The sequence below is a fragment of the Leuresthes tenuis genome, unplaced genomic scaffold, assembly GCF_036924035.1.
Source record: "Leuresthes tenuis unplaced genomic scaffold, fLeuTen1.0.hap1 SCAF_9, whole genome shotgun sequence".
Lineage (NCBI taxonomy): Eukaryota > Metazoa > Chordata > Actinopteri > Atheriniformes > Atherinopsidae > Leuresthes > Leuresthes tenuis.
Window position 1 is genome coordinate 22,727,866 of NW_027325363.1, and position 25,322 is coordinate 22,753,187.

Genomic DNA, 25,322 nt, shown 5'->3' on the forward strand with positions numbered 1-25,322 from the left:
ACATTTGGAAACCGAAACACAGTCCACTTTGCCCACACTTTGAACCTCACATATCTCAGCTGCCGCAGTTCTGACTCCCTTGGACAATTACAGCTCAGTCTGTATGTAGCCATGAGTATTTAAATATGGAAAATGAACCAGGAATTTAATGTTCTAAAACTTCCCGAGTGGTTTTGATGTGTATGGGTGACAAAAGGAAAGGTTATAAAGAGGAGGGGGGGGACGCCAGTTACAGTGGTATGTGAGGTAAAAGAAGTGGAAGAATAGTTCCTTACAAGATTTCAAAGTTCAGTTTCTCAGAAGAAAGCATGAAAGAGTTGCTGCATAACCCCCTCTGAACCCCTAACAAACAATTGCTGTTTGTGCCCAAAAAAATATATGACCCAGAGGTTGCGTATTTAAACACTGCATGTAACTGAACATGTGTACACATCTGGTTATAGTCTTAGTATTACTAATTAATGAGCCCACATTATGCTCACTTGAGTTCAGTTCAATTTTGATCTACCCGAATAGGTGCTTTGATTCTAGGATGGGGGTGCACTCTTGTCCGCCTGTTGGAGACATTGTGTATTGCGTCTTATTTTCTTTTTTACATCTGTAGTGATACGTAACGGTGCCACTGACACCTTAAATTCAGACAAGCAAGTTTTAACCATTTCTTCCCTTAATCATCATGGCAAATTTTAGAAAACTGGTGGATGATGTAGGCATGTTTGTGACTCTGACAAAGACACATCTGGAATATTAGAAACGCAGAATTATTTGTTTCACTTCGGTATGGTTGCAGGAACATATTATGGACTACAGTGACTCTATCCAACTTGAGCACAATGTGGGCAGACAGAGACTGCAGACAGAGTGGCAACATTAAGGGGTTTGGATTGCTTTAGCGACCTTCTGTCCAAAACACTGCTCCACTCTCATAGGTCAGCTGGTAAAAAATGAGCGTGGAGGTAGCTTTCTTTTTCTATTTGAGGTGTGCCAAACTGGCAAACTTGGCAGGCATTATGCAAACTTGTTATGCAGATAAGTTAGCCACAATAAATAAGCTACAAATACATTTTTCAAACATTTTTGAGAGTTTGTTTGCAACTCATTTATTTTTCTTTGAATGTAAAATAGAATAACTATGGTGCTTTAGTAAGATATTTACTTATTATTACTAATTATTACAGTTTGCAGAAGAAAGCTCCATTTTTGGTTTGGAACAAACAATTACAAATCAAGCAGCTAAGATATGCAATAATTTCATATTCTTTCAGGCCATTCTCACTTCTAACATTTTGAGGAGCCCCTGTACTGAACTCAGAGTACCAAAGAGTCAAGGATTTTATTTTTAATTTTACTATGTCATAATTCATTTTAACCATTTCAATCTAATCTAGATATAAATAGACAGGGAGAGTCACAGCTAATAAATAAATAAATTTCAGCCCTTAACTGGAGTTTTTTTTTAGGGTATTTTTTTTTTGAAAAAGTAGCTTCAAAAGACAAGATGAAAAAGCACATTTGGTTGTTGATACTTCAGTTTCCAGGTAAGCCCAAGTGCTGTCAGCTTCTTTGGGGATCAAATTCTAATTTAGATTTTTCTTTTTGATTTATTCCTTTTTTTGTTGTTGTGGTACATTTTTCTGGCAAATAAAACCACAGTTAGTGCAATGTTGCCTTCACTGCCATTAATGATGGGTCAAAAACTCCTCTTTCCCAGGGTCATGGTCTTTGAACTTTTAAGTGCCCTGACCTCTGCCTCCACATCCTCATTAATTTCCTCTTCTCGAAACTCTCTGCTTTTCTCTTTTAGTTGCTACTTCTCTGACTTTGGCAAAAATAAAACCCTGCTTTCTCAGCCTGACTTTTACTTGTGTTTTTCCTCATTTGGTCTTTGAAGGCTTTAAAGGAGTTTAGGCGTATCCCTCTCCATGGCAACACTGTCTCCCATTCTTACACACATGCGTGCACACACACATACAAACGCACTTCCTCGCTGCCTCTCATCTCATGATTCTGCCCTGCCCTACGCTTCATCGCTCCTCATACCCTCCCCCTGTATGCTCTCCCTCTCCCCTTTTCGTCCCTTCTTTCTCTGTCAGCTTGTTTCTCCTACTCTCACACACAAGACACACAAACACTCACGCTCTCCCCCCCTAGCTGCTGGTTTACTGCTAATGCTGCACCGTCCACTGGCTGCGAGATGTTCACCCCAGCTTCTAAAGGATCTGCAGGGGAGTCGAGGTAAGGCTTTCACACTTGTTTCCTCTGGAACAGAAACGAAGCAGAGGTGTTCATGTTGCTGTTGTTGGCTGCTGACAGGGGCTAACTGGAAGCCAAGTGACTGATGGGAAGCGTGCCAGTGTTATTTGTGTGAAAACTCTGTTGTGGAGGGCTTTTGTTAGTTACAGGTTATCTCTGACACGTGTGATCTGCATACTCACTCAATCAAGTGAAGTGAAATCTCTTCCAATTTTGATTTGATTTATCGATTTTTTTTATTTCAGTGCATTCGTTTTTGGACTTGAGTGAAATATTGCTGTTCGTGGGATTATATCTATGTGATTATGTGAGTGGTGCATGCTGATAAATAGCCCTTGGAAGCCTAGTGGCACATAAATTGTCTTGTCTGTTGTTCTGCAACAGTGCTGCAATGTCTTACTATGGTGGCACATTCTCTGACGGTTTATGACACCATGTTGTGTTAATCTGTGTGTGTGTGTTGGGGGATGGTTTGTGGGGATATGAAGTTATAGGTTTTTTGCATGTGTGAGTGGGTGGATGAGAGCAGTATTTCTTAATGTTTTCATAAATTACATCAACACCACTGTAAAATATCCAAGGCAAGCAAAAGATAAAACACCTTTCAGATATGAGAGCCAGACTATTTGTTATAGTAATACTATGAGAGGAAAAACTTGCGTGTTTCAATATGAGAGAATTTTCCAGTTGTGCATCAGTGGGGGCTCATTCCTGATATTATGAATATACTGCACAGAGTGGGTGCGTGTTATAGCTACAGACTAAAGCCCCCCTTAGGAAACATAATCCCTGTAGGATGTTAGTGCCAAGGGAGAAACTCTGAGAGATGGTGTTTGAGTCATGGATCTGTTTATCTCGACAAGGCGCTGTGAGTCTCATGTAATCAGACATTAAACATCTTTCAAGACACCTGGTGAATGCTGATCTAATAGGAGCTAATTGTTTTTATGGGTTTTATTATATAATGTCTCTGTTCTAATAGATTCTTTATAACGCTTGTACTCATTATGCATGTTCTTGATTTGCACTTTAAAAAAGAGCCTGAGTGGTACTCTTGGGAGTGAAAACAACAAATATTGCAATAAAACGCTCATGCTTGGCTGAACAATGTTGGAAAAAGAAGACAAATGCAACAGAAACAGTCTTAGAAATTAAAACATGCACATAATATTTATTGCCACATTTGAATCAATTTTATATATGAAAAAAAATATATGATGTTTTTTTTAAATGCATAAATGTGCCTATAAAATATGTTCAGAAATAACTAAATTTCTGTAAAACAAATATGTACAGATAAGTTTTTATATGACTTGCTTTTAGACATGCGTTTTTCTCACAAATAAACACCGTCACCTGAAGTCCTCATGAAATGTATGGGACTTGCTTTGGTCAAATACTACTCACAGATATTACAACTTGAAAATTATGAATTAACAGCTGTTTTCACTGCAACCAGTTTTAGGGCATGGAGCAAGCAACTCAGCTCCACTCCACCCCACCTCTTCTACAGTGTGTTCACTGAGATCTGACTTAAAGGTTCTAGCTACCATGCAAGCATGAATTGGATACAATTCCATAACCCTTGATGCACATTTTTACCATATAAGAGAGCATACAGTAAATAGCCTGAGAGTTAATAGCACAAACAGCAAACTGAGCTCACACCAGACTGACAGAATAATACTTGACTGGCAATTTTTCTCAAATACTTATTTTGATCTTATCTGCTATTTTTAACTGAATTCAAATAATTCAATGATTCAAATGGAAGAGGCCAGTGCATTCAATGTAAAATTAAAAAATAGTCTAAGCAAATAGACTTCCAAAATCAGACTGGGAAAAAAAACAAAGAATGCCGATTAGAAGTGGGATTTCCTGAGTCAGGATATGAAACAATAAGACTGGTGCTCCTTGGCTCCTCCTACAGTTGTGGGATGTAACACCACTGTCAATACAAATCTCGATGTTAGCTCTGCAAATGTACAGCTATACATATGAGTTTGTTGTGATGTTAAAGAAGGCACAGACACAACATAAAAAGCCCGCAAGAATGTCAAAGGAAACCGTAAAGCTAAACGGTCCGGTTCGGGACAAGACACCAAAAGTTGTGAACTGAGGTATCTAAACCCCCAGGCGCTCTGGACAAGTTTCAGGAATGTACATAGGTAAAGGTCAAATGTGCAAAAGTAAAAAAAAAACTTTAAAATAAATCAAAAGCATATAGTTTTAAAGTTCACAAATTTCTCTGGTAGTGCTTAAAGTTAAGTAAAATATAAAACTGTTAGTGAAAATGTGCTGTTAATAGCGAAGCAAAAAGCAGAGGCAATTCCCTATTTCTGTGTGAGGGATTGCAACATAGTTTAAAGCTCTTTTTAAATACTCCACTTGTTATGTTCCAAGAACATAACAAGCTGTCCTTAAGTAATGTTTGGAAAAGGACCGGCACCTTCAAAAAAAGAAATACTTGGCATATGATGAGATGTACCATATGTCATGCTTTAAGAAATTACAAGAAGTTCATGATGGTACAATTAGAAACAGCTTAAACTTGAATGAAATTGGGTAATGCAACAAGACAATGATCCAAGGCACGGTGGCAAACCCGCAACAGAATGTCTGAAAAAGGAAAGAATCAAGATGTTACAATAATCCAGTCAAAGTCCAGACCTCAACTTGCCTGAAACCTAAAGAGTGCTGTGCATGAATGAATGATGAAAAATTCAATTAACTGAAGCAACAATGTACAGCAGAGTGGGCCAAAATTCCTCCTAAACAATGGGAGAGACTGATAGTATCATACGGAAAACAATAACTTCAAGACTTTGTTGATAAAGGTGGTTCTAAAGGTGGTTCTACAAGCTATTGCATCATGGGTTTTTTCACACTGTGCTTCTGCAAATTGTCTAACTGTTAAAGGTGACAGGTGGTAATAATAATGACAGCCCCCCCCTGTGCCCGCCCCCCGTTTTGTTCTGCTGAAAGACTGCTTCACATGACTGACAACACCTGAGCTAACCACGGGAGAGGAAGAAAGCTTTTCAATAGAAAGTGTGTGTCTCGGACAAAACCGAGCAACTATATCAGATCAGTCAGACCCTGAACAAGAAGGTGCACCCGGAGAGACCAACAGGACGTTGGTGAAGGGTTAGTTTGTGTATGTTTGTACATTGGCTAAGAACACGCTGTCATGCTGGCTGTCACTGAAATTAGTTTATATCATACAGTGTATTTAGATACATTACCTGTTCACACAGTGTCCAATTTAATGCAGCATACAAAACATAATAAAGCTATTCCTCCAGTCATGCCACAAACACTCTAGCTCTTTATATAGATATAAGTACTGACTCCATAAATCCAAGAGGGAAATTGTTTGTATAGCTATATGTTGGAAACAGATGCAATGCAAGTAAACAATGCTTTCTCATAAGCAATAATGGACCAAGCTGGAGATGTGTACAGCGTAAGTCACAGTAATGCATCAATACCATTATTACTGAGCTTTGTTGTATATAATAACCTCATTAGATCATTCTACTCGGAGACCCACATCTTTGTCAAAAACATGTTAATAACGCAATGTTAACACATCAAGAACAGTACGTGGCGTTCAGTGTACCAAAGAGTGATGAGAGGACTTGTGCTGTTTCGAAAACACACAGCTGCGGGTTTTCTGAATTACAGAATGTAAGTGTTCAACTTGAAAGCATTCAGTTGACAAAATAAAGGTGTAATATTAATGCTAACCTTTCAGAAAGTAACAAAAAGCTATTTTTTACATCACTGTATGTTAAATGTGTTAATTCAAAGAAGTTGAGAAGCACTGAATCTGTCACTGTTTTGCTTCAGGACAGACACAACTTGTCAATAAATTGTGTCATTTGTCATCAAGAATGTCTAAAATTTAATCTGGGAGCTTTCAAGTACAGTAGTCGGTCTGCGATTGCTGACTTTAGAGTTTGACTTTAGACTTTGGAGCATTTAAATTGTCACATCAACCAAAAAGGCAAAAAGAGACTCTTGATACAGCAGTCCCAGACTAAAAGGCCTGTCAAATCATCGTTTTCCAGAGTCGAGTGGACGACTCATCCTGTCGGCAGTACTGTGTACCATCTGCTGCTTATTCCTGCTCAAAAATAGATGGTGGCTAATCTGTACCTCTCAGGTCAGAATTAATTCAGGATTTGTTGCATTTAAATGTGTGAGTATGTACAGAGACGTAGGGACGGGCGTAATGTGCATGCATGCATTCTAATGGCGGCATCTGCTGATGTTTCAAGAAAATTTGGTTTTTCTTCTCTTTTATATTAAATCAAAACTAAATATAACCAAGTAAATAATATATTTACAATGCACATGTAAAACAAGCACAGTTGACCAAAGTGCTGAACAGAACATAACACTGATAAGAAAAGAGAAAACTAAAACATTAAAAAAAGCAAAAATGACAACACCAAGTAAAACCTAATAAGAAAAACCTTCCCAAGGACAACAAATACGGCTTGAGCTGTTTTAATCGACAGTGGAGGGCTGTTCCACAGCATTGGCGCTGCCACTGTAAAGGCCCAATCTCCCTTATTTACTTACCTCATCTATATCACTTATATTATGTAAATGACTGCATCTTCTTTATCTTTGCTACTCTCTGCTATCCTCTGGCATTATCCACCTTCATTCTGTGTGTTTTTCTGGGCATTAAAGCTCATTTCACTGACTTTACTGCTCTCATTGTTCTCGTACAAGCTATTGTTTTACCTCAGCTCCCTTATTTTCCTTCGTGATATTTCATCTTCCTTTATCTCTAATGTATACTTTGAGCCAAACAGGCTTTCTAATCTCTATTCCCCCACCAACTTTTGTGATTAAATCAATGCAAACTCTGATACAGTGAAAAATGAGTCACCAGCTGCGGAGGGGATTCACTTCAACCTGCCGCAGCGTGTGTTTGTATTTGTGTGTGTTCCCATTAAGTGAAAAATGAAATGCTGTGAAGAAATTGCCCTGTTCTCTGGGTACAACTGATTAAATTATTTTACTGTGGGCTGAGCTTTTCCCCTCACGGGTGTTTATTATATAACGTTTGTGGGATTTTGCACCTTTGTTTGGCTCACCATAGCTCACCAGACCTGCAGTGAAGGGAAGGCGTGTAAATTAACTGGATGCTTTACTCTGATCAATGTTACTGGAGGTGCAGTGTGTGTGTGGGTGGGTGGGTGGATGTGTGTGAATGTGATCTGGAAGAGTGAGCGAATGGGTAGGCCACCAACAGAGAGAAGAACTATAGGGAGAAAATTAGGAAAATAAAAATAGAATGCAAGCAACAGGAAGGTGACAGCGGAGTTGTAAACAACTAAAGAAAAACACAACCTTTTACTTCACCTGCAAACTCAATTGGAAAGCAACAAACAGGTCAGAAGAAAAGTAAATGAAGGAGAAACTCTAACCAAGAAGCACACTCACCTGCACACAGGCAGTGTTTTGCTCTGTATTATTCGCTGCAGTGCTTGCATGTTGTCTCACCATCTGATGTTCCAGAGATTTTACTCGAGGGGCCTGATGGAAAATCTACACGAGAAGTCTGGAGCGAATGCTATCTGTTAAATTACATTAGTTACACTACACACCTGTGAGCTCTCAACATAGTTGGCCAAATATACTAAAAGCCACCATTTAAAGGGTTAATTTAAATAGGTTTCCATTGGGGTTCCCCTTAGTGTTCTCTAGTTGACAGTTTTATGCTCTGTACTCCATTTCAACTGCCAGGCTCCACTAGTGTAAGGAGATAATGACTAAATACATCTGGATCAGACGATAGTATTTCAGCAGGATGGTACAGCTATTTTTCTGACTTTAACAGGTTTAAAATTTTTAACAAAATACTTAACAGTTTCCCTAGTAACAGTTTTGTGTGAATTATGTCCTTCTATTTGCAAGACTGAAGGGACATCAAGAGTTATGAATAATCAAATAATGAGACTTTATAACTATTAGAGAAGCAATATGTACAAGGAACTGTGGAGCTGACATTATGGGGAAAAACTATGGAAAAAAAACACTTTTTTTTTGTTCTTGAGAGCATATATCTTGGTGTCTGAGGCCACTACCAAACCAAAAACACAGAAAAAACACAACCCTGGCACTTTATTTTGGGCACCCTAGGTTTTAAATCATCTTATTCAACAAGCCATTCACATTCTAAGTGTAAACTTATGTCACTTGTCAAGTTCACCCCAGCTCTCCTGCTAAGCTTGGACCTCGGAGCCCTGCCCGCTCACATTCAACCTGCTCGAGCACTGAGACCAGCTTTGCTTAGAAATGTTCTATAGACAGCTGTACTGGAGCATGAATCTTACATCTGCCCCCAGCCTCAGATGATATAAGAGCCCAGTTGATAAGCTACATTTGAGGGCAACGTTCTAGCAAGAGTTAGAAAAAGACAGCCGCAACCACTTTTTATCTGACCGTTTTACCAACTTGGTCTTTTTTTTTTATATATCAATTTATCTATTTTTTTCATTCAGCACTGGCTAAAGCTAACAGCTTAAAGAAGATGACATTTACCAACTTCTAAGGAATTTGGCTAAAACTTCTTGAGAGATTAACATTATTGTTATGTTTTTCCTTATTTGATAAATGCGTTAAAGTTTGATTATTACATTCTGTAATTTGTTCAACCTACAGGTGTGTGAATAAAGTAAGTTTTTGGAACGACACTGGTCCTTTCCTCACTGTCTTTGCTATATTAAGCGCCATGTATAGTTTCTTTGTGTTAACATTGTGATATCAGCATGTTTTTGATAAAAATGTGGCTCTCCAAGTACAATTATTTTATTACATTAATGCATTCAAAAGTTTAACAATGAATGCATAGCACACATTCATTACTACAAGTTATGCAGAGTACATCTCTGGCTTGGTCTTGTATCGTTGCTGAGAAAGCATTGTTATGCTGCTAACTTACAGCGCTACACCATTAAACAATTTCCCCCTCACGTCAATAGAGTAAGTGCCTTTATCTAGATGTATAGAGTGTTGTTGGTATGACTGGAGAGACAGCTTTATTTTGTTTGTGTTAACTGCATTAAATCGCACGCCTTTAAAGATGTCCTTGTGCATGCACATTGATTATTTGCTTTTCTTGTTTATTTGTGCATTCTCATTTGTGTATATATCTGTCGAAGGTTAGCAGATATTGCAAGAAATGCCAAGACACCACTCGATTGTGCTGTTATTGTTTAGTGACAGTCGCTCTCCCTCTGCGGTTTGTGTGTGTCCCTGTCAGTGCAATAATTGATGGTGATGGATGTTGATTAGACAGGAGCCATTATAGCAGGGATTCAGCTCTGTCTCTATTTCAGGATCCCTCCTGGAAAACCTCATATGACTAAGTAACCTATTAGGGAATACAGAAGGGGGAGCTGGGTGGAGGGAAGGAGAGATAAATGAAGGAAAAGAGAAAGGTCTCTCACATCTTTCTGGGCATATGTCACCCTCTGGGAATCCATCTAATGACTAAATGCCTTATTACGTGGTGAGAAGAGCAAAGGAAGACAGAAGGCGCTGCGAGGAGGGAACAAAAGTAATAAAGATGGCAACATCGCATCTCTTCTAGAGTTTCACGGCCACAGGTGATAGAGAGTTATTGAGGGAGAGATGAGAAACTAAAATTAAATAAAACTAGATTCATCACAGAGAGAGAAAGCTGAGAGAGAAGTAAGAGGGAACTATTGAAGATATATAAGGTCAGTGGCATGTCAGGACATTAATTTCCTTTACACAGTCTAATAAGTAAAAAAGAAAGCACTCACTCAATTCAGTCAATTCTAAGGTTCTATGTATTAGTGCACTTATTCAATAAAGTTAATGAATCTTTCCCATGTCTCAGAAATACATAAATTACAACCTCAGATTAACAGCAGCAGATGATGTATTACACTATGTTACACTATTCATCTGACCAAAAACTACACCTCATGATTAAATAGCTTGTAGAAGCACGCTGGTGACATTGGGTAAAATGTGATGTCATAGTTTTCAGTGTGAAATTCTCTCTCTCTCACATCGTTGTGGAGGAATTTTGGCCACTCTTCTTTACAACGTTACTTCAATTCCGTTGAAGTTTGTGTTTTTTATTTATGTGCAGCTCTGTTAAAGCAACATTGAAGTTGTGAATCTAAAAACTTTGTTCTTCCGACTCATCAACTTTCATTATGCGCATTCCTGGGCCTGAAACTGCCCTGGGCCTGAAACTGCCTGGAGGCTGAGATGCCGCAGTTCACAACTTTAGTTTCCAGCTCCTCACCACACTATGTAGCTTTAGGGTCGCTTGATATTTTTGCAGACTTTTAGGGGCCTCTTCAACGTCACATGGAGATTTGCTTTTCTATGATAGTGGTGTTACTTTACTGTTAGGGGAGTCAAAGACCAAAATTGCAAAATTGTGGTCTGTACATTTACAAACTGTCTTAGACATTTTCCAGTTGTGAATAATCTTTCTCATCAAAGAATGATGAACTCCAAATTGATTGGAAATGATTTTATAACCCTTCTCAGATTAATGGGCAGCAGCAATAGCTTCTTTAAGATCATTGCTGATGTCTGTCCTTGGTATGTCATGTATGTGCTTCGACACACACTTGAAAGCTCCAGATGAGCAAACTGACTAAACTAAGCTTTTTGTAAAGCTTTGTAAAGCTCAGACTCTCATTATGTTTATTATGTTACACTATGTTCTGTTTGCAAACATAATCCTTGTTCTAATGTCTACATGGTGAATTAAATTACCAAAACAGAGGAAGCTTCATATACTGTCTCCCAGCATATGCTGTATCGTTGCTATGGTCTCTCTCAAAGACATTTATCAGAAGAAAACTGCTGACAATCCATTTGCAGAATGTTTCTCTCTCATGCCACTAACCCTCAATTATGTGAAATATGAGGTTTTAACACTTGAGTGAATTGAACCTTTACTCTTTAAGACTTTACAGGATTAATGTGGGTTTAAAGGATTAATATCATAGGGTCTTACAAGTAGATAATTATTTAGCAGATATACTTAAAAGACATAATCCAGTTAAACATAAGAGCCCTGTACCCTTGTGTCATTCAGAATATTTAGTTGAATTAGTGATATGCATACAATGTGACACCTGGAGGACTGTGAAAGCTAAAATAAAATCTGTGTTTCTTTTTTATGCTGTGTTTAGTCACGCGTTCATTTCCACCTACCTCTTATCCAACCCTCTAAAGCTTTATAGCTTTCCAGAGTTAGGTGTTGTTTCATCTGCAACACATCAACAGAGGAGCAAAAAGCATTTCTCTGGACGCATCTGACAAATAACATCTGACAGTGATTACATCCTTGTCTGAAACCAGAAATGACGGAGTGGCCCATCACACAGAATGTACGCGACGGTGCATCATTATACTACAAACAAACTTCCATGCAGGCATGATAATATTTCATGATGCTATGTTAGTGAAGTGAAACTTTTATTTGTTTCTTGCAGATATGCTCATGACACAGAACAGTACTGGCTTCAATATTTACTTCAAACAACCACATTGCAATGCATCAGCCTGCATGTTGATCTAAAGACACCACCCAACTGGTTGCTGTTGGGTGATGTCACCCTGCCCACTTTCCAACACTCGTGGTAACAGAGAAGGGCCATGTTTCCTGTAATTCAGTGAGGTTCAGGAGACTGTGCAGGTCTGCAAGTACTCTCTTTCAACTGCAGACTCATTTGCATATTCAGGCACATATATCTGTCTGTCTGTTTATTTATTTGATGAAAACACACACCAGCCGTGGCCAAATCAAGTCATTTATTCATTTGTATGGCACAGAATCACCATGACTCGCCTCTGCTTGTGACAGGATAGAATAGGATAGATGTCAGTGTCACTGTCTGACCCTCTGTCTGATCGCCCTGCACCGATCTGTAGCTTTGTTATTTCACTAATTGAATTCAGTACATACTCATCTATGATCATGGATTATTCGGAATAAGGGAATGTAATATTCTTCTGTGTTTGTGCATACAAGAGTTTCCTAACTTTAGCAAGTGAGCAAGATTGAGATTTTAAAAACAGTTAACATGCGAGAGGCTGTGCTGTGTTCTTCTTTTTCTCTAACTTTCATGGTTTCTCTCTCAGTCTGATTTCAATGAACACTACTATCTCTTAACCACTAGAGGGAGAGTGAACACCACACTCGATATGCCAAATGATAGTCTATACTTTATTCTGTACCAGTAACACCATTGCGCCCATCGTTTTTCTTTCTGTAATCACTGTTCCTCTGTTCTATTCTGTATTTTATTATTTCCCTCACTTGTAATGATAATTACTACATTGCAGTGCCAGACTGACTGTCATGTGTGCGTTTGTGTGTTTACACACAAAAAAGCAGGCACACCACATTATACCCGTGGAGTGTTTTATCGCTTTTAATCAGTGCAGTCTCACCGGGATCGAGAAATGGACTGTCAACACATCCCGTCATCAGTTCATCAGCTTCGGTGAAAGGGGGACGAAAGCTTTTGGATGATTGAAATGTCATTGTAAAAGCTTTGACTATAATAATCAGGTTTACTTGTGACTGTTGTGATTATCACCCATTTCTAGTGGTGAAAGTATTTGACTGGAGAAGTTATTAATATAGTGTAATTACAAAAAAACACCAACCATGTATAATTATATAGAGGAAAAGCCAAACCTGGAGCATCTGGAACTGTTTTTGAATGTTTTCTGACATCTTCTCCAACAAACTGTTTCTGTAGCCTTCTCCAACTGCATCCCTGTTGTGATTCCCCTCTTAATTTCCCAATCAGAAAACACAGAAAAAAACAGATTTACAATTCTGGTATACAACAAAATACAGAAGGATTTACCTGACCATAATAGGCTTTACAGCAGTGTTTAAAGTTGTGATGGTAAAAAGATGCTCTTTAATCCATAGATTCTGCAAACAGCTTAAATTAGTGAAGAAGATACCACCAAATACGACTTTAGCAATGAAGATGATGATCTGCTTGTTTATCTCTAAGTTGCCTCTCGGCAAAGCGTACTAAAGTGCTCTCTCGGGGGCCAAAATGCGTGCTAAAGTGCCCCCTTTGAAGCCAAAATGCGTGCTAAAGTGCCCCCTTGGGAGCCAAAATGAGTGCTAAAGTGCCCTCTACAGTGGTGATGAAGCGCTATATGTGCCCTTTTTTTCCCTTCCACCCCTGCCCTTCAAAAGGTCTGCCCACAACACTGACAGAGGGGTCAGTTATCCAGTTCAGCTTGTGGATTTTATTCTTTATTTTGTGCTTGTTTTTACTCTTTATTTTTGGGCCCTTATCAAGATCTTTTCTCAAAGGTCAGTTTATTCTATTTTTTTCTAGTGCCTTAAGAATTGGATTTTTTTCCAACCTCAACCAAAGCTAAACAGGCACAGTCTTAGGCCCTATACGGGGACAGTGTTCCTCACAAGATGGCACCCATCCAATCCAAAATGGAACCTGGCGTGAGATATCCTGACATTTTCTGTACACAGGTGGCTTTGATATAGCAAAAAAATGTAATATTCATATCCTTGTCGCTGTTCTCAAAGGTTTAAACTATATTTAAACTAGCAGTATGGTGTATGTTTACTCAAATATGTAGATACTGGGCAAAATTAAGCTATATGTTGTTTTATGTATACTCAAACTGAGATAGCTATCCTTTCCTGGGTTGTACATGTGGTGTTACTTTTATGTCTTGACTGAAGATGTACTGCAATTTGACTGAAGCCACATGTTCGTGCAAAAAATAGATCATGATGTCACTTCAAGTGCAGCCACACACAGTTAAAAAGCATTAGGGGAATGAACTTAGCTGACTCTTGACAAGCCCCATCTCTGATTTGAGCTTGCTGTTAGTCTCTGAGCATATAAACTGAGTTTAGCTGTCCTTGTAACTTTTACTACTGCCATCACCATAACTGGATGAAAGAAAGGGACTGTTAATTTTTCTGTATTTCCATTTCTAATTCTGATTAACATCAACAGCAGTGTTGAGCCACTCACTTATTGAAAAAGAACAAAGGGATGCACCTTGATGGAGCGGCTCATTATCCTTTCTTAGCAGCTGCTGCTTAACAATTGGAAAACAAATTATAATGGGCCCTTCTAATGTTGCAGCATTTTAGACAGCTCACTAATAGAAAAAAACACAAAGCAAAACAAAACATTTTGTATCAATATTTGAAGGTCACAGAACTAGACGTAGATAGCCACACACGCCTCGGTATTTCACACCGAGAAACACACTTCTGAAGTGGGAACAGTACTGATTTGCTTTCAACTGAAATTAAATTGCGCTACAAAAATATGGTCAGAGAGTAGCCTAGAACTGATTTTATATTACAGTACTATACTAGATATGATACTAGATATATCTCACAGTGGTGGTCATTCTTTGTACATATCATGAAGGTATTGTGTTTGTCTGTTGTTTGCATTCTGCTAGATGGGTGCAGGAGAAGATAAGAATGCAAAGAGGATCATAGCTGAGAGTTATCACAACAGTTTATTGCATCTATCTTTCAAAAGAAACGTATGATGTAGATATCAATGGAGCAATACCTCAGTACTAAACACTCGGAGCTAAAAGTGTATTACACAAAGCTTCTGGTATCAAAACCATCTTAAAACATTTCAGTTATTTCAGTGCAGCACAGTGACGGTGTGACAGTTAACTCTGAAAGTGAAACCTGTCAACTCTGGAATGAAGGGAAAGGATGTGAGGAAGGACACACCCTTTGACCACAGCATGGGAGGTTTCTATGTATATACAGTCTGACTGCACGGCTGTTCGGCTCACTCTTTTACCTTAAATAGACTATCATACTGTATACTTTGTAATTCAGTCTGCCTCTTCTGTTGAGCAACTGGCATATTTTCCATTCAGCATGGATGCCTGCACCATACCTTCAAACAAACAACAAAGTACAAATTGAATTGGAGCCATGGCACAGTGAATGGTACAATTTAAATCTGATATTGCAAAATTCACATCAAAATGCAAGAATGAGGGTGTTTCTAGTGTTGATTTGGCTGTAGGTATCATGCATGTTAGTGCAGTACATTGAGTCCTCCTGAATGAGTGTGAGCCAAGAGTGACCGCTCACCAGGCGACACACAGTACAGGAAGTGTTCACATTTCCCAGTGGATGGCATGTGAGAAGTGTGTCGTTGTGATGATGAACATGATTAAAGAGTCCAAACACATACTCTACTTGTAGCTCTTTGTGTGTGTGTCTGATTGTGTGGGAAACAAACCATCAGAGTCAGATGTGAGACTGTGGCCCCTCCTCGCCTGGCTCCTCCCCCCTGCTGACATATGTGTACCTGTGTCAGTGTGTCAGACTGTGTGTGTATATTTAGTAGCCTGTGAAAGCCAAAGAGCAAGCAGTGTTTCAGGAAAGTAGTTGACTGGTCAAGTGGGAAAGTGGAATTCATCAGCTCCAGAGGGGCAGGTGGAAGGGAAGAAGAGAGAAAGAAGAAAAGAGGCAAAAAGTCAGAACCTGAGGGAGGTGGTGGTGGTGGGTGTGGGTGGGGGGACTGGGTCAGTTAGAGACAGACAAAGTGCAAGTGCACAGAGAATAGAGAGGGCAGAGACTGACAGCAGAGCACACACTTCCCAAAGGCTGAGAGCGAGAAAGGCTGCTGAGAAGGTCAGACTGACAAAATGCTGAGGAGGAGGAGAAGTGTTTCATTTGGTGGATTCGGATGGTATGTTGCTTTTACATTGAATGCTAGTGTGTGTCTGACAGTTTGCATTATGCGTGTGCATGCTCATGACTGCTATGGCTGCAGTTCTACTTCTTAAGTTATCTAGATTGTGCCTTCCAGTCTGCTAAAATATGCGTTAGATGGTGTCACTATGTTGCTGTGGGTGTTGCACAAATGTAAACATTTCTCATGAAAAGGAAGGATGGGTGGAGGGCTCTGACTGCCCCGCTGTCACACCTCTGACACTTTGTCCTCTTGTTTGTCAGCCATTGGGGTGTGTATGTGTGTAAGAGAACAGTTTCACTCTGCGCTGTCTCTGTTGAGGGAGAGATTACAATCAACAGGCTGCTTTGTCTCTGCCTGCTGTATGTTGTTGCTGCTGCTGTCCTACCAGGACACACAGCTCTTTCTGGTCATGTTCCTCTGCTCTATTGGCTGAGATGTGCTCCCATCATGCAGCACTGCAGAAGCTGCCAAGGAGCCCATTTAGTGCTTAATGCGCCGACTCACTTGGATGGAGTGTTTTTGTGCTGGCTCCCTTGTTGGTGGTCTTACTAACACTGATGAGCTGCTTCAGAGCGCTTAACCTTCCCCAGTTGGGCCGAGGCAGAGTATCCTGTCTGACAGGCTGCAATAACCTGGAGCAGACAGAACTTAGAAGCCTCACTTTTCACGCTATGGGGCTAATTAGTGACTGTTGTGTATCACAGAGATGAAAACAACCCATATAGCAAAATGTAACTGTGCCGGATCAGGGCTGAACCTTTGACATTATTTTGTCACAACAATCAGATACTCTCAAAGGACAGGTTTAAATAGATAATTTTAGAACTAATTCTAACATAAAGTCATGAATTTAAAGAGTGGGAGAAAAGTTGGAATTTAGGTATTTCATACAACATGCTACCAAGTTGTGTCACTGGACATTTCTAGAATGACAGAGTGGTGTATACAATCTATTGTAATGCTGGAGTACTCTAACATTAACATAGTTTGAATGCCCTGCTAACAGCCCAGCAACATATTTGAATGCCATGTGATAAGGGACTAAAATATCCACAGGCTTTGTGTGAAATAAATCAAGTGTTGATAATTACTGTAGTAATCAATTGACAGTAATGGCATAAACTGTCCCACTGTTTTATTTTTTTTAGAATATGAGTTTAGTACTTTTGCTGTTTCTGTATGGCCTGCAGAAAGTCTTCCACATTTCAGTGGAAGTCAGTGCACGGTTGGTTTCACAGAATCATAAGAAGAATTTAAAGAATTTAACTGACGTCTTATGCCACCAAGGTTAGACACTTGGGATGCTCTGTGACAGTACAGAATCTATCCTCTTGACTTACCCTTTGCTGCATTCTACGGTTAATCCTGACATAATATCTTGAAATTTTGTATGAGAGGATGATTCATCTCAGAGTAACTTTGACTTTAGCATTGCGTCTCCTCTGAAAATCCTCTAAGACAAGTCTATTAGAATAAAACCATCCTAAAATGTAAGGGGCACTGAACTTACCCTCCATCTGAGGGCTTGAATTATCATCCTATCCTGCCACAAATCTGAGTACATTCATGATAATGGTTAGTAAATGTGGAGATATGGATGGCTCGTCCAGAGACAAGCTATCTGAACACCAGTTACTGTGATAGATAGATAGATAGATAGATAGATAGATAGATAGATAGATAGATAGATAGATAGATAGATAGATAGATAGATAGATAGATGTAGGTGGTGTATATTTCTAACAGCCTAGAAACACGCATGAATTGTGTGAGAGCACAGACAGCAGCTTGATTACGATATATGGAAAAGGCCATGGAATTTGTGGTGGTGCAGGATCAGACGCAGTTGTGGCAGTTCAATGTCACTGCAGCAGAGCAGCAACTGAAATGTCAAGTACTGACTCAGAAATAGTTGCTGTATTAAAAAAAAAAAGCTCTTGTACAAGCTGTAGCTGAATGTAAACTTATTTTCCTGACATTTGAATGTCCGCTACTAACATGATCTGTAATCTGTCTCTCTGTGCTGTATTTGCTTCTGTTGACTATAATGCTTCGTTGTCTCTGCTATCATTCAATAACTGTGGAAAACATTCAACTATATCTAGATATTCAGGTTTTGTGCTGGTGCTGTAGAAATAGCCTACACTGTTTGTTTGTATGCTGTGCTGATACATGTTTTTGCATCTTGCTCCGTTAAAGAGGTGGGACTCTGTTCTAAATGGTTCAGCTTCCAAAGTAATGTGATTAAAGAATTAATGGCAAAATATCTTGCTTGGACAGGAATCCATGAAAACAAACACTGAACAAGCACCCTATTTCCATTTCAAGGTTTTATGTAAGAAGGCATAACAAAAAAAAAATCCCTTGGTTCTTACTGAGTCTTGAAATTAGGTTATAAAAACCTCAGAGGAACAACATATGATATATTACACTGTGTCATTATCTATTTAGTGAAAACTGAGCCAAAACGCATAAGCTGTGTGTTAGTACACATCATGATTTAGCAGCTTATAGAAGTAAATTTAGGAGCTATAAATTGAAGCAATTGTTCTCTGCATGATGTTATCGTTTTCTCACATTGCTGTGAAAGAATTTTGACCCTCTTTTCTTCATAATGTTCCTGTTGTCTAAGTTTGTGGCCATTAGTCTATACACAGCTCACTCAAGCGTTAAGCATTTAATTCAGATTGAAGTCTGACTGTTAACTGGACAGTTGCAACGCCTTGATACTTTTGTTTTTTAGTCAATATTTTAGGTTTGCTGCTGTGTTTGGGATCATTTGACTGTAGAATATGTTGTATGAGTTTATGGTTGACTAAACTACTGCAAGGTGTCCAGCTTCTGTGGCTGCAAAACAAGCCAAAACTGTCACTCCTCCACCATGGTTCACAGCTAGTATGAGGTTTTTTGTGTTGATATGCACACAAACTTATGTTATGTGCTTTGTTCAGACTCAGTTTCACAAACTTAATTTGAGATTTTTCCTGGAAAGCCCTCAAAACAAGCCATACTTGTTCAGACTTTTTGAAATTGTGCTGTCGTGAACTTTGAAACTGAACATGCTAGAGGCCAGAGTCTCGCTCTTGGGTTTTTAAAAAATTTCTCCTTGACCTTAGGGTACAGGGATGTCCGCTACCGGGAAGATGAGTGATTTCCACTTAAGAATAATCTCGCTCTCACTGGAGAAAAATTGGAGTTCAAATGGTTTGGAAATGGTCTTATAACCCTTCCAAGATGGGTAAGCAGCAACAGTTGCTGCCTTTCCCCTTGGCATTGTGTTAACACACACCTGAATGCTCCAGACCAGCACACAGACAAACCTTTTGCCTTTATCAGCATCAAGTACATTTGATTATCAGCATCTGGCTGCTACTTACCCTTTTAATGTCTGTGTAAGCATTAAGAGTGTACAAAATCTTTCACATACTGCTCCTACATTTTTTACTTAGTTTTGGTTAGATTAATAATGACACAGTGTTATATGTATGAATCCGATTTTAAGACCTGGTAAGAACATTGTGTTTTTTTTTTTACTATGTCCTTATACATAAAACCTCAGAATTAAAAGAGGATGTATTTTTTTTCTTTCATAAGACCATACATGTTTGTGCACATACACAAATAACATAAAAAGAGAACAGCAACTGAACTGCAAAGTTGTGACTATCAAGCGCTCTGATTAATCCATGTTTACAGTATGAACAGTTTGTAGTGAAGCATGCATGAAGCCCCTATGAACACTGACACATCTGAAAACTGGTCTGAACAGAACGTGGAGAAATAACCTTGTTAACTGAAGGCTGTTGCCACAAAGCACGCTTTGCATTCTGCCCTACTTCACACTGACACACATCTGACCTATACATTAGCTATGCCTCAGGCTTAGCTGCCCCTTGCAGAAATGAGTGCATTTACTTTTGGTCTTTGTGACCCTCTTATTGTGGTTGCGTCACAATATCTGTAACTCATGCAGATTTATGAGGCATATTGTGTGCTACATAGAGGATCAATATCAATTAGGATAAGATATTTTGTTGATAAGTAGTGGTCACATGGCCATATTTAAAGCACCCTGGGGAACCTCTAGAGCTAAAGTCATAAATCTCACTCCTCCCCTCTTGATCTAAGTGCATGCATTTCGCTGTTTATGTCCTCATTAATGTAAAAAAAACTGAAGCACTTACAACAAATAATTAAATTCCTACTTTGAAAAATCAATAATACATCTGTGTTTTTGTGTGTGTCTGCCTTTTTTTTCTGCTGCTTCTTCACCAGGATCGACAAGTCTACGTTGTCAGCGCTGAAAGCTCGGTAAGTTGCCCTTCACATCCTGATTTCAGGAAAGTTCTTGTGTCAGATTATATTAGTATTCAGTTAATATTCAGGCATTTGTCAGTCGTGTACAATGGTTGTTGAGAAAATTCCAGGAAGGCACTGATGTGTTCCTGGTCACTGATGAATGCTCTGATTTTGGCAACATTATATTACTTTCAACCTGCATTCTTTTCCTTGTTATTATCTTTCACTTCAGTCTAAATGCCTTTGACCAAAAAAACCTTATAAGTTCACTCACTGTAGGGCTATGGAGATTTTACTTGCATAGCAGACAAATGAAGTCATGTTAAAATCAATACGCACCTCCTACTCATGTTGCACTCAAAGTAAGTTGTCTCAGTCTCAGTGCAATAAAAAAATTAACTAAATTCTTTCTTTCCCTCAATGACAGTTCAGCAGCTACCAGCAGGTACCAATCAGTTTAACTTGTACCCTTCTGCAGGTACAGCGTACACATGGATGAACGTGATTTAAAAAAAGAAAAGAGAAGAACTTTTCAAGTTCTTAACCAAGACATTCCTCCCTGATCCTGTGGGATTAGTCAGTAGTAGGGAAAGACTGTGGTAACTTTATGGAACGTATGACTGTGAACCAGCGATTAATTTTTCTTTTTTTAATGTCATGAAAACAACATTTATTGTGAATCTGTTATGTTTTGCACTGTGGACCAATATACAGTGCCCCTCGTAATGTTTAGGACAGTCACATTTTTCTTTGAGTTCCCCCTCTGCTCCTCAGTGCAGAGGAGTAAATACTAAATGAGACAATTCAGATGTGATTAAAGTGCACATTCCAGACTTTAATTTTAAGCCATTTTCATACATTTCAGCTCCACCATGTAGAAAATGACACTTTCCAGACACAGTCCCCCTCATTTCAGGGTTCTTTGGATGTAAACTGTCTATTCTAAACTATAGAAAACACTACAGTTCTCATTTTCATTGTAATTTCTACTGTAAATTACATAGTTATGAACATTACACTTAATTTTTGATAATAGATCACATCATACATCACACACTCAGAATCTAATAGCTCTAGTGTCTCGTTGGTACAGTTATTCATTTCCCATCCTAAATTTCTTGAATTATTTATCATATTATCAGAATCTTTGAAGCAGCTATGTCTGAAGTTTGTAACTGCAAGTTTAAGTTTAAAAATGCTTATGAGCTAACACCATTTATAGTTTTCTGTTGCTTTTGTCTGACTAGAGAAACATCTCTTGTAATAAAGAGAAGACTCTTAACAAAGTCATCCCCTAATAGCTTACTTGGAAAACTCTTTTTGTCTCTTTTTTGTCAAATTGCTCAAGCTTACATTTGAAGGTTGATGCTGGAATGAACAATAGTGCATCGTTGCAAAACATCTGCAGCCAGATTCATTGTGAGTCTCTGAAAGTAACTGTCACAGCAAGGAGCTCTTTGTCAGCTCAAACCTCAAAGATTTGAATGCAAGAGTGGGTGTTGTATTGTGGTCACCCACTGCTAAATGATAGGAATTCCACACCGCAGGGATTGACAAAGTGATATTCAACATGGTGAGATAGCATAACACTATTTATATAACTGTTTTAACTAATGCTGACGGACAGTTTAGATTGTATTGCTTTTACTGCGACTGCACCCCGATTTGATTTACTTTCCTCCAGCTATGACAGCTCGCAGCCACAGCACACTGCCTTAGCGCAAGCTGTGTTTGTGTTTAACTCAAGTTGACGCCATCAATCCCTCTCGCACTGGATGCTGGATTTTTGTGAGCAACAACTGACAGTTTTCAGAAAATAACTCTGACTTGTATTTGTGCAGCTATATTTGGTGTTACTGAGTCCGTACTGGCTTTGATAGTGGAAGCAGTCACTTCCGTGGTTGTTTAATTTCTTCTTGTGAAGTTCTCAAGGATTATTATGTGTGCACAGCTTGTGTCTGTTGAAACAAATTGCCGGCAAGCGTCATTAAAGGAGGTTTCCATAGTGATGAGAGGAGAGGGGCTTTGGTGTGAATATGTATTTTCACATCAACTGTATCTGTACCTACAACACTTCGGTTCAAACATTTTGTGGTGTCAGTTTTAAAGCTTTTTTTTTCTACTTTTTTTTCAACTTTAAAGTCTAGATATTATACAATGAGTCTATGCTAAAATCTGTGCAAGTGTGCATGTATCACAGAGATCTCTGATTTGCTGAGAAAAGTCAACTTTCTTGAAGACTTTTAGAGAAATGAGTCTGGATCTTGAAACAAGACTGACTAAACAAAAGTTTTTGTTTTCACAGAAAGCACTGACAGCTGTTTTCTTAATGAATTATCTTAGCAAATTATAGACCGAATGACTTCTCTGTTGCTTTACTTCAGTGATCCAGGGTCTGAGTTGGTAATAAAAAAGAATAAGTTTGCAATGTGTTTTTCGATCAAGTGATTCACTTGGACTTCCTTTAAATATTAACAATATATGAAGTTTAATTCAAGTTTCAGATTTCTTTTGAAAGTGGAAAACGGTTTACAAATTGTATATGCAGGGGTACTTCTGCATAGCTGCTGGAGTTTCTGTTGGTAAAAGTTACTGGTCAAAGTCAAAGTCGAGCTCTTTAATAATCTATGACTTTCTTACGAGACACAGTATTAGAATGCTGCTCCACATGCCGTGATGACAAAAGAGAAAGAAAATCTCAGTGAGGCAGGTTTGTCGTCAGCTGCATCTCGTTCAAAATGCTTTTGGATATAAAAGAAAGATCTGGTTAATGTGTATCATGTAAAGTAAGATTTGTTTGTTATCTGTGGCGTTCTCTCTGCGTGAGTCCCTGCATGGCCAGGCGTCATTAGGTTCTCTGCTTTGGAGTGGTTCTGAATATGAATGAGAGAGTCGTGACTCCTGCCGGAGCTGCTGCTCTGCCTGGATGCTGAACAGCTCAGATTCGTGTGCGGACGTGGTTCAGATGTTTGATTTAGGTATTAAAAGAGTGCAGAGAGAAGCACTGTTGAAGATAGATTATTTGTCCTTAACATGTATTGAATAGGGTTATGGTGGTTGGCACTGTCGCCTCACAGCAAGAGGATCCCGATTCCCTGCTGGGGCCTTTCTGTGTGGAGGCTGCATGTTCTCCCCGTGTACGTGTGGGTTCTGTCCGGGTACTCCAGCTCCCCCCGCCGTCCAAAGACATGCATGTTAGGTTAACTGTTGACTCTAAATTGTGGAGTGAGTGTGCGGATGCATGGTTGTGTGTCTCGTTTGTCTCTGTGTGGCCCTGTGATGGACTGGCGGCCTGTCTGGGGTGTACCTCTTTCACAATGACAGCTGGGATAGGCTCCAGCCCACCACATAAATTGGATTAAGTGGGTATAGAAAATGGATGGATGTATTGAATATTGATTTGATACTGACGATGATATGACTAGATAGACAAACAGAGGAGAGTGTGTAGTTCTTTTGATGAAGTTCAGCAGCAGGCTAATGGCCGACAATAAATTTCTACAATTTTGTTACATTTTTTTTAATTACCGCCATCTCTTCCTAATCTATTGAAGGCGGAAGGGGAATTAACTTTGAGAAAGGGGGCAGTGTAAGGCCAAATGAACAAAAACCTCCGATGGATTGCACACTTCAAAGTTTGCGGCCACTGGGGCAGCAGGTGTCAGAGCTCTATTTTGTTCTCCTTTTCTCCCCTATCTGCCCTCTGTTGATGGTGTGTTTTTTATTCCTCTCTTGCTCCAACTATATCCTCCCTCTTTCTCCAGCTGTCTCCTCTCCCCTCTGTCATTAATCCCTCTGCTCTCTCCACCTTCGCTGCACACACTACACCTCATTAATAACTGCATAATCAAACCAGTGTTCATGTGTGTGTGTTTGTGTGTGTGTGTGTGTGTGTGCATGCGTGTGCCAGAGCAAACACATGCATCTGTTTTGTGTTGAAGTGGAGGTGAGGGTGAATATTAAAGTGGATGAACAGGGACAATAGAGTAGAGGCTGGATGAAAAGGGGTACGCTTGCATCAGATCAGCTTCTTGATATTGTGTGACGATGCCACGCAAACTGTGGTGAGTAATACTGTCTGCTGTCTGTGCATTTTTCAATATTTCATTTTGAAGCCCGATTCTATTTGTATTCATTCTTGTTTGCGAAATAGATTTATAAGAATGGTAAATAGTTTGCAATAATTTGCAGATGAATTTTTGGATTGAATACTGCTGTGTTTTTGTGTGTTTTTGTATGTTTTTTATGTAATTTCAGATATTATGGAAATGTTAGCAACGTTTTTATAGAAGTGATTTCATGTGCATTTTACAGTGGGACTCTTCATCCCACATTTTAGCATCATGGGGTGTGATCAGCTGTAATGATCATCCAAATTCCAGTCATGAAAATATAGAAAGATGAGGAACTTAAGGAAATGTATTTTTTTAATTAATGTTTTGTCAATGCAAATTGACATTGTTTTTACTTTAATAGAGATCTTAAGTAGTAAATAGTGCAGAAATATGAGTTTGTTTTAATGTGGTAGTAAAGATAAAAACCAGACTGAACTAAAGTGGACAAAGTAATAAGATCTGAAATGAAGGATTCAGTTGTTGATCGCCAGGATATTTGAATCTCTAGTCTTTAGCTCTTTATCACAGTGTTTGATACAGATCAGATGATTGCTTTTGTCGGTGTGATGTGCATACATGAATACAACAGTCTGACAAATGAATCAGTCTGCTCCTAACAGGAAAACAGCGACACATCTCTGTCACAGTATAATCCTCAGCCTTTCTTGCAAGAACTGCTTGTTTGTAATTGTCTTTATGCAATGTGTTATTTTCATGTTACAAGACGGTTTCCACATTATGATAACATTAAAAAAAAAAATCGGATGTTTACTTCTCAGGCTTGATCAGAGGTGTTTTTCTTTTTATGTGCTGGTTTTTGGATCTGACCGGCCATCTGCTTGGGTCCTCCATCCTTCTTTTGTTAGCATTCGTCCACACGTGTGAG

The 25,322-nt window shown here is 39.0% G+C and overlaps 1 protein-coding gene across 2 annotated transcripts in view; it reads left to right on the forward strand.

The window, feature by feature from the left end:
* Nucleotides 1-2,107: 2,107 nt before the first annotated feature.
* Nucleotides 2,108-25,322, forward strand: part of rap1gap2a (RAP1 GTPase activating protein 2a) — a 96,440-nt gene continuing 73,225 nt past the window's right edge. Inside the window, exons 1-2 of one of the 2 annotated variants that reach the window (XM_072392897.1) lie at nt 2,108-2,235; nt 20,298-20,333. In XM_072392897.1, coding sequence (XP_072248998.1) covers nt 2,195-2,235; nt 20,298-20,333 — 77 coding nt within the window. In that variant the 5' untranslated portion in view covers nt 2,108-2,194. Of the gene's footprint in view, nt 2,236-15,844; nt 16,017-20,297; nt 20,334-25,322 lie in introns of those variants that run through there. The other variant, XM_072392896.1, reaches the window with a different exon arrangement.